At 39.1% G+C, this 12,559-nt stretch overlaps 1 protein-coding gene across 1 annotated transcript; it reads right to left on the bottom strand.

Moving 5' to 3' along the window:
• Positions 1-2,550: 2,550 nt before the first annotated feature.
• LOC103514301 lies at positions 2,551-11,327 on the bottom strand. Its single transcript, XM_008479170.3, has 2 exons — positions 10,975-11,327; positions 2,551-2,861 (listed from the first exon to the last, which is right to left on the bottom strand). Exons 1-2 carry the CDS (start codon positions 11,093-11,095, stop codon positions 2,551-2,553), a joined length of 432 nt encoding a protein of 143 aa, XP_008477392.2. The 5' UTR covers positions 11,096-11,327.
• Positions 11,328-12,559: the final 1,232 nt, after the last annotated feature.

Here is a 12,559-nt window from a genome sequence, read left to right as displayed (position 1 = left end):
CACACAAATGAGCTCTGATCTTGAAATTTGTCGCGACGACCTATAAACTCAAAGCGAGAAAGTTTTAGATAACACTTCGGCGACCTCAGATTTGGATTTTTCCCAACTTTTTACATAGGAATCGACCATTTATTTATAATTTTTACCCACTTGCAACTCCTCCATTGGAGTTTACACACAAAAGCACAGAATAATTTGTATACAGATATCTAAAACATAAACTCCTCTTCCCTCTTTATCCGTTACAGAGCATTTAATATTTTAAATTGCACCATGGATAAAGAGTAAGCCATATGCATGTATTAATACTTATTCATATTGATTGATTTGTGTTTATGTTACTAAATAAATGGTTAAATATTGAAAAAAATTTAGATAGACTTACCTATGTTAAGCTACGCCGAGGAAGGCCAATAAATGGATGGGTGACTTAAACATTATATTGGGAATAAAGGGAGAACGGGCTCTGATTTTCTCTAATCACGATCGAATAAACTACGGGCTAAAAAATTCCCGGAGGGACGGACCCAGCTTGTTTATTTTTACTTTCCTTATCCTATATTAGATAGATAGATTTCCCTCGATTGGGATTCAAACCCAGCACCTTTTTATCTGAGACCACTATTCGGGCACAGATGTGGCTTTTAGATTAATTTTAAGTTGATTAAATCCTCTCTCTCTCTCTGTTCACTCTGCATTATGCCCACTACTCGCATTCAGACTGTCTGACAGATTGTAGTGTCACAGACCTAGCTGTGTCTGTCAGACGCTCTGAGCGTGAGTGGTGTGCATTAGATATTTAGATTTGCCCCTGGCGGACGTTAAAAGCAGTAGCGAAGCAATTTCTGAGTGCCTGGGAACCGATGAAACGGCCATTTTGTGCGGTTTTAAGCATTTTTCTTCCTTTTCCAGGTTTTCTATTGCAAGATCCAGTATCATGGAACCTCTTGAGAACATATTGGATGGTACTTCGAGGGACATTTAACTTCTAGGCAACGTAACGGATAGGTACGTTATCCTCACCAATCAAAAACACGGCTTAGGTTACCTCCACAGTATCCAGATTTAAATCAGAACATTTAAAAGGTCCTCGGAAGTTTTCTCAAACCAATTTATCACAAACTGGCAATATCACCCATAGAGGAGAGGAAAAATTAGAATTTTCAGGATAGCGAATTCTTACTGAAGGTCTTAAACGAAGAAAGGCCATAAAAAGAAGAAACTTTAATGAACATTTTGTACAACAATATGTTGCTCATATGATGAGAACCAAATTTTGGCATGATCCCCTAGTAAATTACCATCCATATCGAAAAGGTAGAAGCGAAGTTATGGACATTTTTTGAAGTGTCCAAGTAATTTTGTGGGCGAGTGTAGTTAGGTAACCTTATGTGAGTTCCTACATCTACGTAGGATAGTACCATTCTGTATCAATTACATAGATACAGAGAGAAATAATTATTATCAGTAATTTTCAAAGCTCGCTGAAGAGTATTTCTGAAAATATTCAATTACATGGGGCATACACTAAACACTGGGGGAGTAATATATTGGGAAAAACAATAATAATAATAATAATAATAATAATAATAATAATAATAATAATAATAATAATAATAATAATAATAATAATAATAATAATAATAATAATAATAATAATGCTACAAGCGAGGTGGGGAGAAGGAGAAGGAAGGGAGGGGAAGGATTTGGAATGAAAATTTGTATTTCCTCACAATTTAATGTTTCATGACAAGTTTGATAATTTGAATGATGAGGGTGAGACTGAGTGAGTGAGAGAGAGAGAGAGACTGAGTGAGTGAGAGAGAGACTGAGTGAGAAAGAGAGAGAGACTGAGTGAGAGAGTGAGAAAGAGAGAGAGAGGGAGGGAGGGAGAGAGAGAGAGCGGAAGGGTTAACCTCAAAGTTTTTCACCCAGACAGACGTGTAAATAATTTGGGGTTCACTAAATCCGTATCCCGGATCCTTTACTACAAGGTATAAGTACCTATACCTAGGGACGTGTAGTCGTCTCTACTGTTACTATTTATCAAAGGTATTTTATATATATAAAAAAAACGTATGGGTTCACTAAATCCGGATCCCGGATCCTTTACTACAAGGTATAAGTACCTATACCTAGGGACGTGTAGTCGTCTCTACTGTTACTATCTATCAAAGGTATTTTATATTTTTTTTTTAAAACGTATTTTATGGTTAGGCTTTTTATCGTTATAATCTCACCTCTACTTAGAATGTCAATCTGTTTATCGTTATAATCTCACCTCTACTTAGAATGTCAGGGTGTTTATCGTTATAATCTTACCTCTACTGAGAATGTCAGGCTGTTTATCGTTATAATCTCACCTCTACTTAGAATGTCAGGCTGTTTATCGTTATAATCTCACCTCTACTTAGAATGTCAGGGTGTTTATCGTTATAATCTCACCTCTACTTAGAATGTCAGGCTGTTTATCGTTATAATCTCACCTCTACTTAGAATGTCAGGCTGTTTATCGTTATAATCTCACCTCTACTTAGAATGTCAGGCTGTTTATGTGTTTATCGTTATAATCTCACCTCTACTTAGAATGTCAGGCTGTTTATCGTTAGGTTTAAGTTGATAGCTGACACTAAATCTCTCATCCAATCCTCCACCTCCATGCTGATGTGTGGTCAACTGTTGCTTGATGACGTCATCATCATCATCTCCTAGGGAGAGAGAGCTGGAGGGTGCGTTATGTTTCTTGATGAGGAGGAGGAAGCATATGAGAAGGACTATGGAGATGACAATGATTAGAATGCAGGCTGTCATGATCAGAGGACTTGAACTCACCGCTCCCCCTACACCGCCCGTCACCCATTCTGAAACAGAAAACATTACATTCGCGTATCTATAGGAGTATTATGTACATTGGAAAATTCCATTAATTATCTAGCTAGAAATTTCAGTACATTTGTTATTTCGATAATATTTCATTATGTCAATATTTTACTCTTTCAATGTTCCAACATACATATTTCACTATTTCCAATGTGGTAAAATTTTGTTAATTTAACGGCTCATTAATATTTTACTCTTTCAATGTTCCAACATACATATTTCACTATTTCCAATGTGGTAAAATTTTGTTAATTTAACGGCTCATTTTTTTTGTGGAAATATGTCGACTAGAAACACTGATGTCGTATTCGAAATTTTAGTTTCAACAAAATCAAGCATCGAGCCCAAGGAGATTTATTTTTTCAAGGTTCTGAAAATTGCTTAATCCCACAGAACATTGACTAGGAAGCAGCAATAAACAAGGTCTCACAGACTCTAAACAAAATCAAGCATCGAGCCCAAGGAGATTTATTTTTTCAAGGTTCTGAAAATTGCTTAATCCCACAGAACATTGACTAGGAAGCAGTACTAAACAAGGTCTCACAGACTCTAATTTATTATCCCCGTTAATCCGGGTCTAAACTATATCTTAACTTAGAGTTCAAGGAGAAAGAGGCCAGGATATCTTAACTTAGAGTTCAAGGAGAAAGAGGCCAGGATATCATAACTTAGAGTTCAAGGAGAAGGAGGCCAGGATATCTTAACTTAGAGTTCAAGGAGAAAGAGGCCAGGATATCATAACTTAGAGTTCAAGGAGAAGGAGGCCAGGATATCTTAACTTAGAGTTCAAGGAGAAAGAGGCCAGGATATCATAACTTAGAGTTCAAGGAGAAGGAGGCCAGGATATCTTAACTTAGAGTTCAAGGAGAAAGAGGCCAGGATATCATAACTTAGAGTTCAAGGAGAAGGAGGCCAGGATATCTTAACTTAGAGTTCAAGGAGAAAGAGGCCAGGATATCATAACTTAGAGTTCAAGGAGAAGGAGGCCAGGATATCTTAACTTAGAGTTCAAGGAGAAAGAGGCCAGGATATCATAACTTAGAGTTCAAGGAGAAGGAGGCCAGGATATCTTAACTTAGAGTTCAAGGAGAAAGAGGCCAGGATATCATAACTTAGAGTTCAAGGAGAAGGAGGCCAGGATATCTTAACTTAGAGTTCAAGGAGAAAGAGGCCAGGATATCATAACTTAGAGTTCAAGGAGAAGGAGGCCAGGATATCTTAACTTAGAGTTCAAGGAGAAAGAGGCCAGGATATCATAACTTAGAGTTCAAGGAGAAGGAGGCCAGGATATCTTAACTTAGAGTTCAAGGAGAAAGAGGCCAGGATATCATAACTTAGAGTTCAAGGAGAAGGAGGCCAGGATATCTTAACTTAGAGTTCAAGGAGAAAGAGGCCAGGATATCATAACTTAGAGTTCAAGGAGAAGGAGGCCAGGATATCTTAACTTAGAGTTCAAGGAGAAAGAGGCCAGGATATCATAACTTAGAGTTCAAGGAGAAGGAGGCCAGGATATCTTAACTTAGAGTTCAAGGAGAAAGAGGCCAGGATATCATAACTTAGAGTTCAAGGAGAAGGAGGCCAGGATATCTTAACTTAGAGTTCAAGGAGAAAGAGGCCAGGATATCATAACTTAGAGTTCAAGGAGAAGGAGGCCAGGATATCTTAACTTAGAGTTCAAGGAGAAAGAGGCCAGGATATCATAACTTAGAGTTCAAGGAGAAGGAGGCCAGGATATCTTCACTGCTCGTTTGTGCCAGTTCCTTTGGTAGCAATATTCCACGGACGTGACTTCTGCACAAGTACCTTTTTCTGATATATTTTTACTTTCCTTATCCTATAGGAAGGAAAGTAATGTAATCGGGTCAAATTTTCACGTTTTGAGGTCCCTAGAGCCTAAATCCAAAGTTTCAGCCATTGGTCCGTGTCTGTGTCTGTGTGTCCGTGTGTCTGTAAACAAAATATCTCGAGAACGGTAAGAGCTAGAGACTTGAAATTTGGTATGTAGATGTCAAATGTGACAAGGATGCGATACAAAACGTTTGGTTGAGATGGTTGCTGCGCTTGGCGGTATTTTGACCGCTTTTGGACAGATTTCGACCGTTTTTTGGCGGTTTTCAGCTATAGCGACAAAACGGTTAGAGATATTGTAAAAGTCAGGGTAAAAGAACACTCAAATAAGCATCATTCAATAGGATAAGGAAAGTCGTGTGATGTTCACACCAGATTTTTTTGAATAGATAATCTTCGTTCTCGGAACGGCTGGTTTTCTCCTATCCTGTCTTCCTTCCCTATTCGCTTACAGTACGAAAACCGGAAGGTACCTCCAAATCCTACAATGTAATTAAAATTGCCAGGTCAGTTTGTATGAGCGCCGTATAGTTGTTTGAATATGCAATATGGAACAGTATAAGTTATATTGGTGGAGATGTCTGTTTTACTATTTTACGTACATTTCTGGACAAGTTGCAGCCAGGATACAACCACATTTTTATTACTAGGTATTATTTTTCAAGAGGTTTGATAGGGGGAACTGTGACTGCTAAGGTCTTATCGTTTCGAAACCGAAGAGAGAATGAAGACAGGGTAGGAGAAAGCCAGTCGTTCCGAGAACGAACTTTATCCGCCCCGGGCAGGAAATTAACTAGTTAGTAGATAGAAAGAGTAGAGCACAGGTAGACAAGTTGTTAGGAGTTTCTAGAGAGTGATTTTGAGCGTAACATCTAGTTAGTAGATAGAAAGAGTAGAGCACAGGTAGACAAGTTGTTAGGAGTTTCTAGAGAGTGATTTTGAGCGTAACATTTTTTTTTTCAATAGCAAAAACAATTATCTAAATAAACACGAGGAAAGTAAAAAATAATGCTGTGTATGTCAGATAGAAATAGAAGAAGGAGAGAGGAGGGAGAGAGAGAGAGAGAGAAACATGGTAAAGACAAGAAGATGTTAGCGTAGATTAGACACAATGTCAGTTTACAATATTAACCCTTCTAGTAACTCTAAGAGCTAAATCAGTTAAATGAACGGTAGGTAGGTACCTTAGGAAAGTGCAATAGAAAAAAAATCACTTAAAAACTGAAGTAAATTCACTGAAATGTCAGTTGAAACTTGAGGCTAAAAAGTTTTGTCTCTCCTCAAAAGTTGAAAGTTTCAAAGCTCCAAATCCAAACTTAGACTTGGGCATATTATATGCTAGGTATACTGACCGCAATTAAAAATTCAACAATAACGATTCACTTGAGGCTAAAAAGTTTTGTCTCTCCTCAAAAGTTGAAAGTTTCAAAGCTCCAAATCCAAACTTAGACTTGGGCATATTATATGCTATACGGAAATAGACCGCAATTAAAAATTCAACAATAACGATTCATGTGCTTAACACGCGAAGAATGACACTGATTGATTCAAAGGGTTAACAATGTTCTTAACTTTAAATTATTTTGTAACCTTTCAACAACACTAAGAAGAGAAAGAAAGGAGGGGAGAGAGAGAGAGAGAGAGAAAAGTCCCATGAAAATCTGTTGTAAATCCTTTTTCTCTCTCTTTCCTTTAGGTGACAGCACACATTATTATGATCCCTTCAGTGGTGTAGATCCTCTCTCTTTCTCCCTCTGTCCTCTCTCTCTCTCTCTTTCTCCCTCTGTGCTCTCTCTCTCTTTCGCCCTCTGTCCTCTCTCTCTCTTTCTCCCTCTGTCCTCTCTCTCTCTTTCTCCCTCTCTCTCTCTTTCTCCCTCTGTCCTCTCTCTTTCTCCCTCTGTCCTCTCTCTCTCTTTCTCCCTCTGTCCTCTCTCTCTCTTTCTCCCTCTGTCCTCTCTCTCTCTTTCTCCCTCTGTCCTCTCTGTCTCTCTCTCTCTTTCTCCCTCTGTCCTCTCTCTCTCTCTTTCTCCCTCTGTCGGAGCGCGAAGCGCGACCTCATGCACACCCCGCGAAGCCCCGGGAGCGCGCAGCGCGATCGTAAACAAGGGAGCGCGAAGCGCGACCCTATGCATAACCCCGCGAAGCCCCGGGAGCGCGCAGCGCGACCGTACATATTAACCCTTCTAGTAACTCTAAGAGCTAAATCAGTTAAATGAACGGTAGGTAGGTACCTTAGGAAAGTGCAATAGAGCTCTCTCTCTCTCTCTTTCTCCCTCTGTCCTCTCTCTCTCTTTCTCCCTCTGTGCTCTCTCTCTTTCTCCCTCTGTCCTCTCTCTCTCTTTCTCCCTCTGTCCTCTCTCTCTCTCTCTCTTTCTCCCTCTGTCCTCTCTCTCTCTTTCTCCCTCTGTCCTCTCTCTCTCTCTTTCTCCCTCTGTGCTCTCTCTCTCTCTTTCTCCCTCTGTGCTCTCTCTCTCTCTTTCTCCCTCTGTGCTCTCTCTCTCTCTTTCTCCCTCTGTGCTCTCTCTCTCTCTTTCTCCCTCTGTGCTCTCTCTCTCTCTTTCTCCCTCTGTGCTCTCTCTCTCTCTTTCTCCCTCTGTGCTCTCTCTCTCTCTTTCTCCCTCTGTGCTCTCTCTCTCTCTTTCTCCCTCTGTGCTCTCTCTCTCTCTTTCTCCCTCTGTGCTCTCTCTCTCTCTTTCTCCCTCTGTGCTCTCTCTCTCTTTCTCTCCCTCTGTGCTCTCTCTCTTTCTCCCTCTGTCCTCTCTCTCTCTTCAAGTGTTAGCTTGAGTATGAGTTGCTTAATTCAAGTGTTAGCTTGAGTATGAGTTGCTTAATTCAAGTGTTAGCTTGAGTATGAGTTGCTTAATTCAAGTGTTAGCTTGAGTATGAGTTGCTTAATTCAAGTGTTAGCTTGAGTATGAGTTGCTTAATTCAAGTGTTAGCTTGAGTATGAGTTGCTTAATTCAAGTGTTAGCTTGAGTATGAGTTGCTTAATTCAAGTGTTAGCTTGAGTATGAGTTGCTTAATTCAAGTGTTAGCTTGAGTATGAGTTGCTTAATTCAAGTGTTAGCTTGAGTATGAGTTGCTTAATTCAAGTGTTAGCTTGAGTATGAGTTGCTTAATTCAAGTGTTAGCTTGAGTATGAGTTGCTTAATGCAAGTGTTAGCTTGAGTATGAGTTGCTTAATTCAAGTGTTAGCTTGAGTATGAGTTGCTTAATTCAAGTGTTAGCTTCAGTATGAGTTGCTTAATTCCAGTGTTAGCTTGAGTATGAGTTGCTTAATTCAAGTGTTAGCTTGAGTATGAGTTGCTTAATTCAAGTGTTAGCTTGAGTATGAGTTGCCTAATTCAAGTGTTAGCTTGAGTATGAGTTGCTTAATTCAAGTGTTAGCTTGAGTATGAGTTGCTTAATTCCAGTGTTAGCTTGAGTACGAGTTGCTTAATTCCAGTGTTAGCTTGAGCATGAGTTGCCTAATTCAAGTGTTAGCTTGAGTATGAGTTCTTATAGTCAAAATGTAGCTTGAGCATGAGTTGCCTAATTCAAGTGTTAGCTTGAGTATGAGTTCTTATAGTCAAAATGAATTTTCTTCAGATAGCTCTGTATATGTTTAATACATTTTGATGATAACACTAGGGGATTATTTACTAAATCTCTCATAGGCCTACTGGTCCGCTATGAAGATTAACGTCAGCCATGTCACTTTGGTAAAACATGTCACCTTAAGAATAATAATACTTTACAGAACTTAAGTTCAACCCCCCCCCTTCACAGCCAAGCGAACGTCTAACATAACACTAATAAGTAACTCTACCTACCCAAAGTCATGTGACGAGAGAGAGAGAGAGAGAGAGAAAGGGGGGGTAAGTGAGTTTAAACTGTAAACAAAATACCCCCTCTCTCTCTCGTTTCTTACAACACTGCACATTCTGCACAAAGGCTTAGGACTTAATTTAAGATTAGGCAACAATGTAAACACTAACACTCACATCATCACACAATGTAACCCCTCCCGCTCCTATCTATCCTTCTCTCTCTCTCTCCTTCACCTAATATCCTGGTCTCTAATATGCAAAGGTTACCTTACCCCACTCTGTCCTATCTCTGAGTATGGAGAGAGAGAGAGAGAGAGAGGATGATAAAGGTTGTAATGAAAATTGAGGATAAAGAACGGGAAGGTTTCTTGTGAACTCTTGGACTTCTACCTTATGCTCTCTCTCACACACACACACACACTCCCATTCTTTGTCCTTCTCCCTCTCTCTTGTGTTAATAAGGAAACAAAATTCAGTGGCGGCCATTTTGAGTCCAAGTTTCCAGTTAACTGATGTATGATGTATGTATGTAGGTATATTTATATTTTGTACTCAGTGGACATCAGGTGTGGGATCCTGAGAAGTAGGTACCTATATTAAAGTTGACTCCCCTGGGGCCGCCCCTGATAGTGCCAAAAAAAAAAAAACTGAGGTCCCCTTAAGTAGGTTCCCCTTGAAGATAAAGAAATACGTGTTTTAGAATTTTTCCGAATTCCAAACGGTTCTCGAGTTTTCAGGGTTGCAACTTTTTTTTAACACCCTGTATGTATAGTAGCTATTATAGGCTGGGTAAATTTGTAGCAGATTTTGATTTAACCACTTGATGGCGAGGAATGGAAAATTTTTTCCTTCTTCTTCTTACTATGATAATTTTAACACCCCTATCATTTGCGCACGACAAATTCAAACCGAACAGGTAACTAAAAAAAAGGTAAGTACCTACCTACCTATTTATTTAAAAACTAAAAATCTATATGTATATGTATAAGAAAAATAATTACCTGTTTGTGATACATCATAATATCAAAGATCTTAAAGAACGTAGTACTACTACAAGTTTGAGATCAATCCGACAACCAGGGCCGGAGTTATGGCCTATTCAAATTTCCATTTTTCCATGTTCTTCCGCCAATAGGGGAAGCACCAAAAATCGGAAATTCATATCGATTGGTGATTTGTGCTTCAAATAGGTCCTACTAATGGTTCATACTGAAATTCAGTTCCAAAAATGAAATTTAGACATTCGGCCCTGAAGGCTTCCGGGGGTGAAAAGAGATGTTTCGATTATTTTTTTTTCGAAAGAAGGGTACCAAAGTACTACGTTTTTTAAGACCTTTCATATGATGTATCACACTATCACAAGTATGAGGTTCCTATTTAAGATTTTAAAGTTGTCCCCCCTGGGGCCGCCCCTCATAGTGCCGAAAAATTGAGACCTCCTTAAAATAGGTTCCCCTTGAAAATAAGGAGATACGTGTTTTAGCATTTTTCTGAATTCCAAACGGTTCTCGAGTTTTCAAGGGCGAAAACTATTTTTTAAACGCCCTGTATGTTTAAAGTTAGTACCTATAGCAAGGAGAAGGAAGATTCTCAAGCATACATTAGTATTAGTATAAGGAGTGAGGAGTAGGTACATATACATATACCAGTATTAGTGGAGGGTGTAAAGTGTTTACGTGCCCAAGTACGCGAGGAAGCGCTAGTAAATTTCGGTGCTTATGAGGGAGGAAGGATGTTTTGTAGAAATATTTTCTATTGTGTATCTTTCTTAACTTAAGATTAAGCTCTGGTGTTTACACGACACAGAATTATCTCTGGCCTGCACGCTGAAATATACTAAAGCTCTGATTATTAGGATTAAAATATTAGTGAGGGGTTTCACAGTTAAGGTTTATTAGAACATGTTTGTAAAACATAGCTTATACTAGGGGGAAAGATAAATCAGGTTAGAAATCAACAAAAGCTCCCTGAGACACAAATCCCCAGATTTTTTTTTAAATATTTTTGAAAAACGTAAAACATAGCTTATACTAGGGGGAAAGATAAATCAGGTTAGAAATCAACAAAAGTTCCCTGAGACACAAATCCCCAGATTTTTTTTTTTTTAATATTTTTGAAAAACGTACATATTATTCCAACAGGTTGGCTATAACTTCTCAAGTTCCCGCTACTGGTTTATAAAACATAGCTTATACTAGGGGGAAAGATAAATCAGGTTAGAAATCAACAAAAGTTCCCTGAGACACAAATCCCCAGATTTTTTTTTAATATTTTTGAAAAACGTACCTACATATTATTCCAACAGGTTGGCTATAACTTCTCAAGTTCCCGCTACTGGTTTTGTGTTGATGTTTAAAGTTTCTAAATTACTAATCTAATGGTAATGACACTAATGACTGTATGATCAATGGCAAGTTGATAATAATAAGTTTCTCACCTGTTCGTTTCTCTGGGTCTCTGAGTGCTATATCCTCCAGAAGTAGCATCTCTGACTTCCCCTTCAGATTAGAAGCATATAGGATAAGCTGTAGAATAGGTGACAATATAGTGGAAGACATTGAACCGAGTTCCAGACGGAATATAGGCGCCGCTGTGCTACTCAGGTTCGCGTATAACTTGTGAGATGTGGCTTCTATAGCTTCGAGATGAAATACTTGCGGTAAGCCACCATCATACCCAGCCAGACATTGGATCTCCAGCCAATCTCCGCTATCATTCACTGTAGAGCGAAGTGTACAGTTCTTCAATGCTCCAGGTCGAGCTGAAAATCAAATACAATGAATTACTCTACATCTAAATCGTGATTTATTTGTGGTGAAGCTGAAATCTTCTTCAAAATTTTTGTGGATATCACAGCATTACTTAGAGCCTCCTTTACTATTTCTGAAATATCTACATAGATAAAAAATTTCTTTTCACTCTGGCAATCCTGCCACTGGTCTCTACTCGATTAAAGTATAGCTACTCAATTGTCCTCACGAGGCTGAGTGCACCCCGAAATCCAAGCACAGAGCCGAAACACTCCGACCCGGCCGGTAATCGAACCCGGGACCTCCGGAGTGCAAGCCCAGTGTCATACCCACTCGGCCACGGAGGTTGCTAAATGAATGAAACTCTTATGTTAGCTCGGAGAATGCTTGGAGAGTGTTCAAGCATAGTCCCCGATCATACTCATGCAAATCAAATACAATGAATGAAACTCTTATGTTAACTCGGAGAATGCTTGGAGAGTGTTCAAGCATAGTCCCCGATCATACTCATGCAAATCAAATACAATGAATGAAACTCTTATGTAAGCTCGGAAAACGCTTGGAGAGTGTTCAAGCATAGTCCCCGATCATACTCATGCAAATCAAATACAATGAATGAAACTCTTATGTAAGCTCGGAAAACGCTTGGAGAGTGTTCAAGCATAGTCCCCGATCATACTCATGCAAATCAAATACAATGAATGAAACTCTTATGTAAGCTCGGAAAACGCTTGGAGAGTGTTCAAGCATAGTCCCCGATCATACTCATGCAAATCAAATACAATGAATGAAACTCTTATGTAAGCTCGGAAAACGCTTGGAGAGTGTTCAAGCATAGTCCCCGATCATACTCATGCAAATCAAATACAATGAATGAAACTCTTATGTAAGCTCGGAAAACGCTTGGAGAGTGTTCAAGCATAGTCCCCGATCATACTCATGCAAATCAAATACAATGAATGAAACTCTTATGTAAGCTCGGAAAACGCTTGGAGAGTGTTCAAGCATAGTCCCCGATCATACTCATGCAAATCAAATACAATGAATGAAACTCTTATGTAAGCTCGGAAAACGCTTGGAGAGTGTTCAAGCATAGTCCCCGATCATACTCATGCAAATCAAATACAATGAATGAAACTCTTATGTAAGCTCGGAAAACGCTTGGAGAGTGTTCAAGCATAGTCCCCGATCATACTCATGCAAATCAAATACAATGAATGAAACTCTTATGTAAGCTCGGAAAACGCTTGGAGAGTGTTCAAGCATAGTCCC

The sequence above is a fragment of the Diaphorina citri genome, unplaced genomic scaffold (genome assembly GCF_000475195.1).
Source record: "Diaphorina citri unplaced genomic scaffold, Diaci psyllid genome assembly version 1.1 scaffold1120, whole genome shotgun sequence".
Lineage (NCBI taxonomy): Eukaryota > Metazoa > Arthropoda > Insecta > Hemiptera > Psyllidae > Diaphorina > Diaphorina citri.
The sequence above is the reverse complement of the archived record's forward strand: the minus strand, read 5'-3'. Positions and strand labels throughout refer to the sequence as shown.

Excerpts from the sequence above, each read along its gene's own strand:
- LOC103514301 (XM_008479170.3), bottom strand. The coding sequence starts at position 11,095 with ATGTCTTCCACTATATTGTCACCTATTCTACAGCTTATCCTATATGCT. Across the intron at positions 2,862-10,974 it reads AGACCCAGAGAAACGAACAG|AATGGGTGACGGGCGGTGTA; the intron begins GTGAGAAACTTA and ends TTTCTGTTTCAG.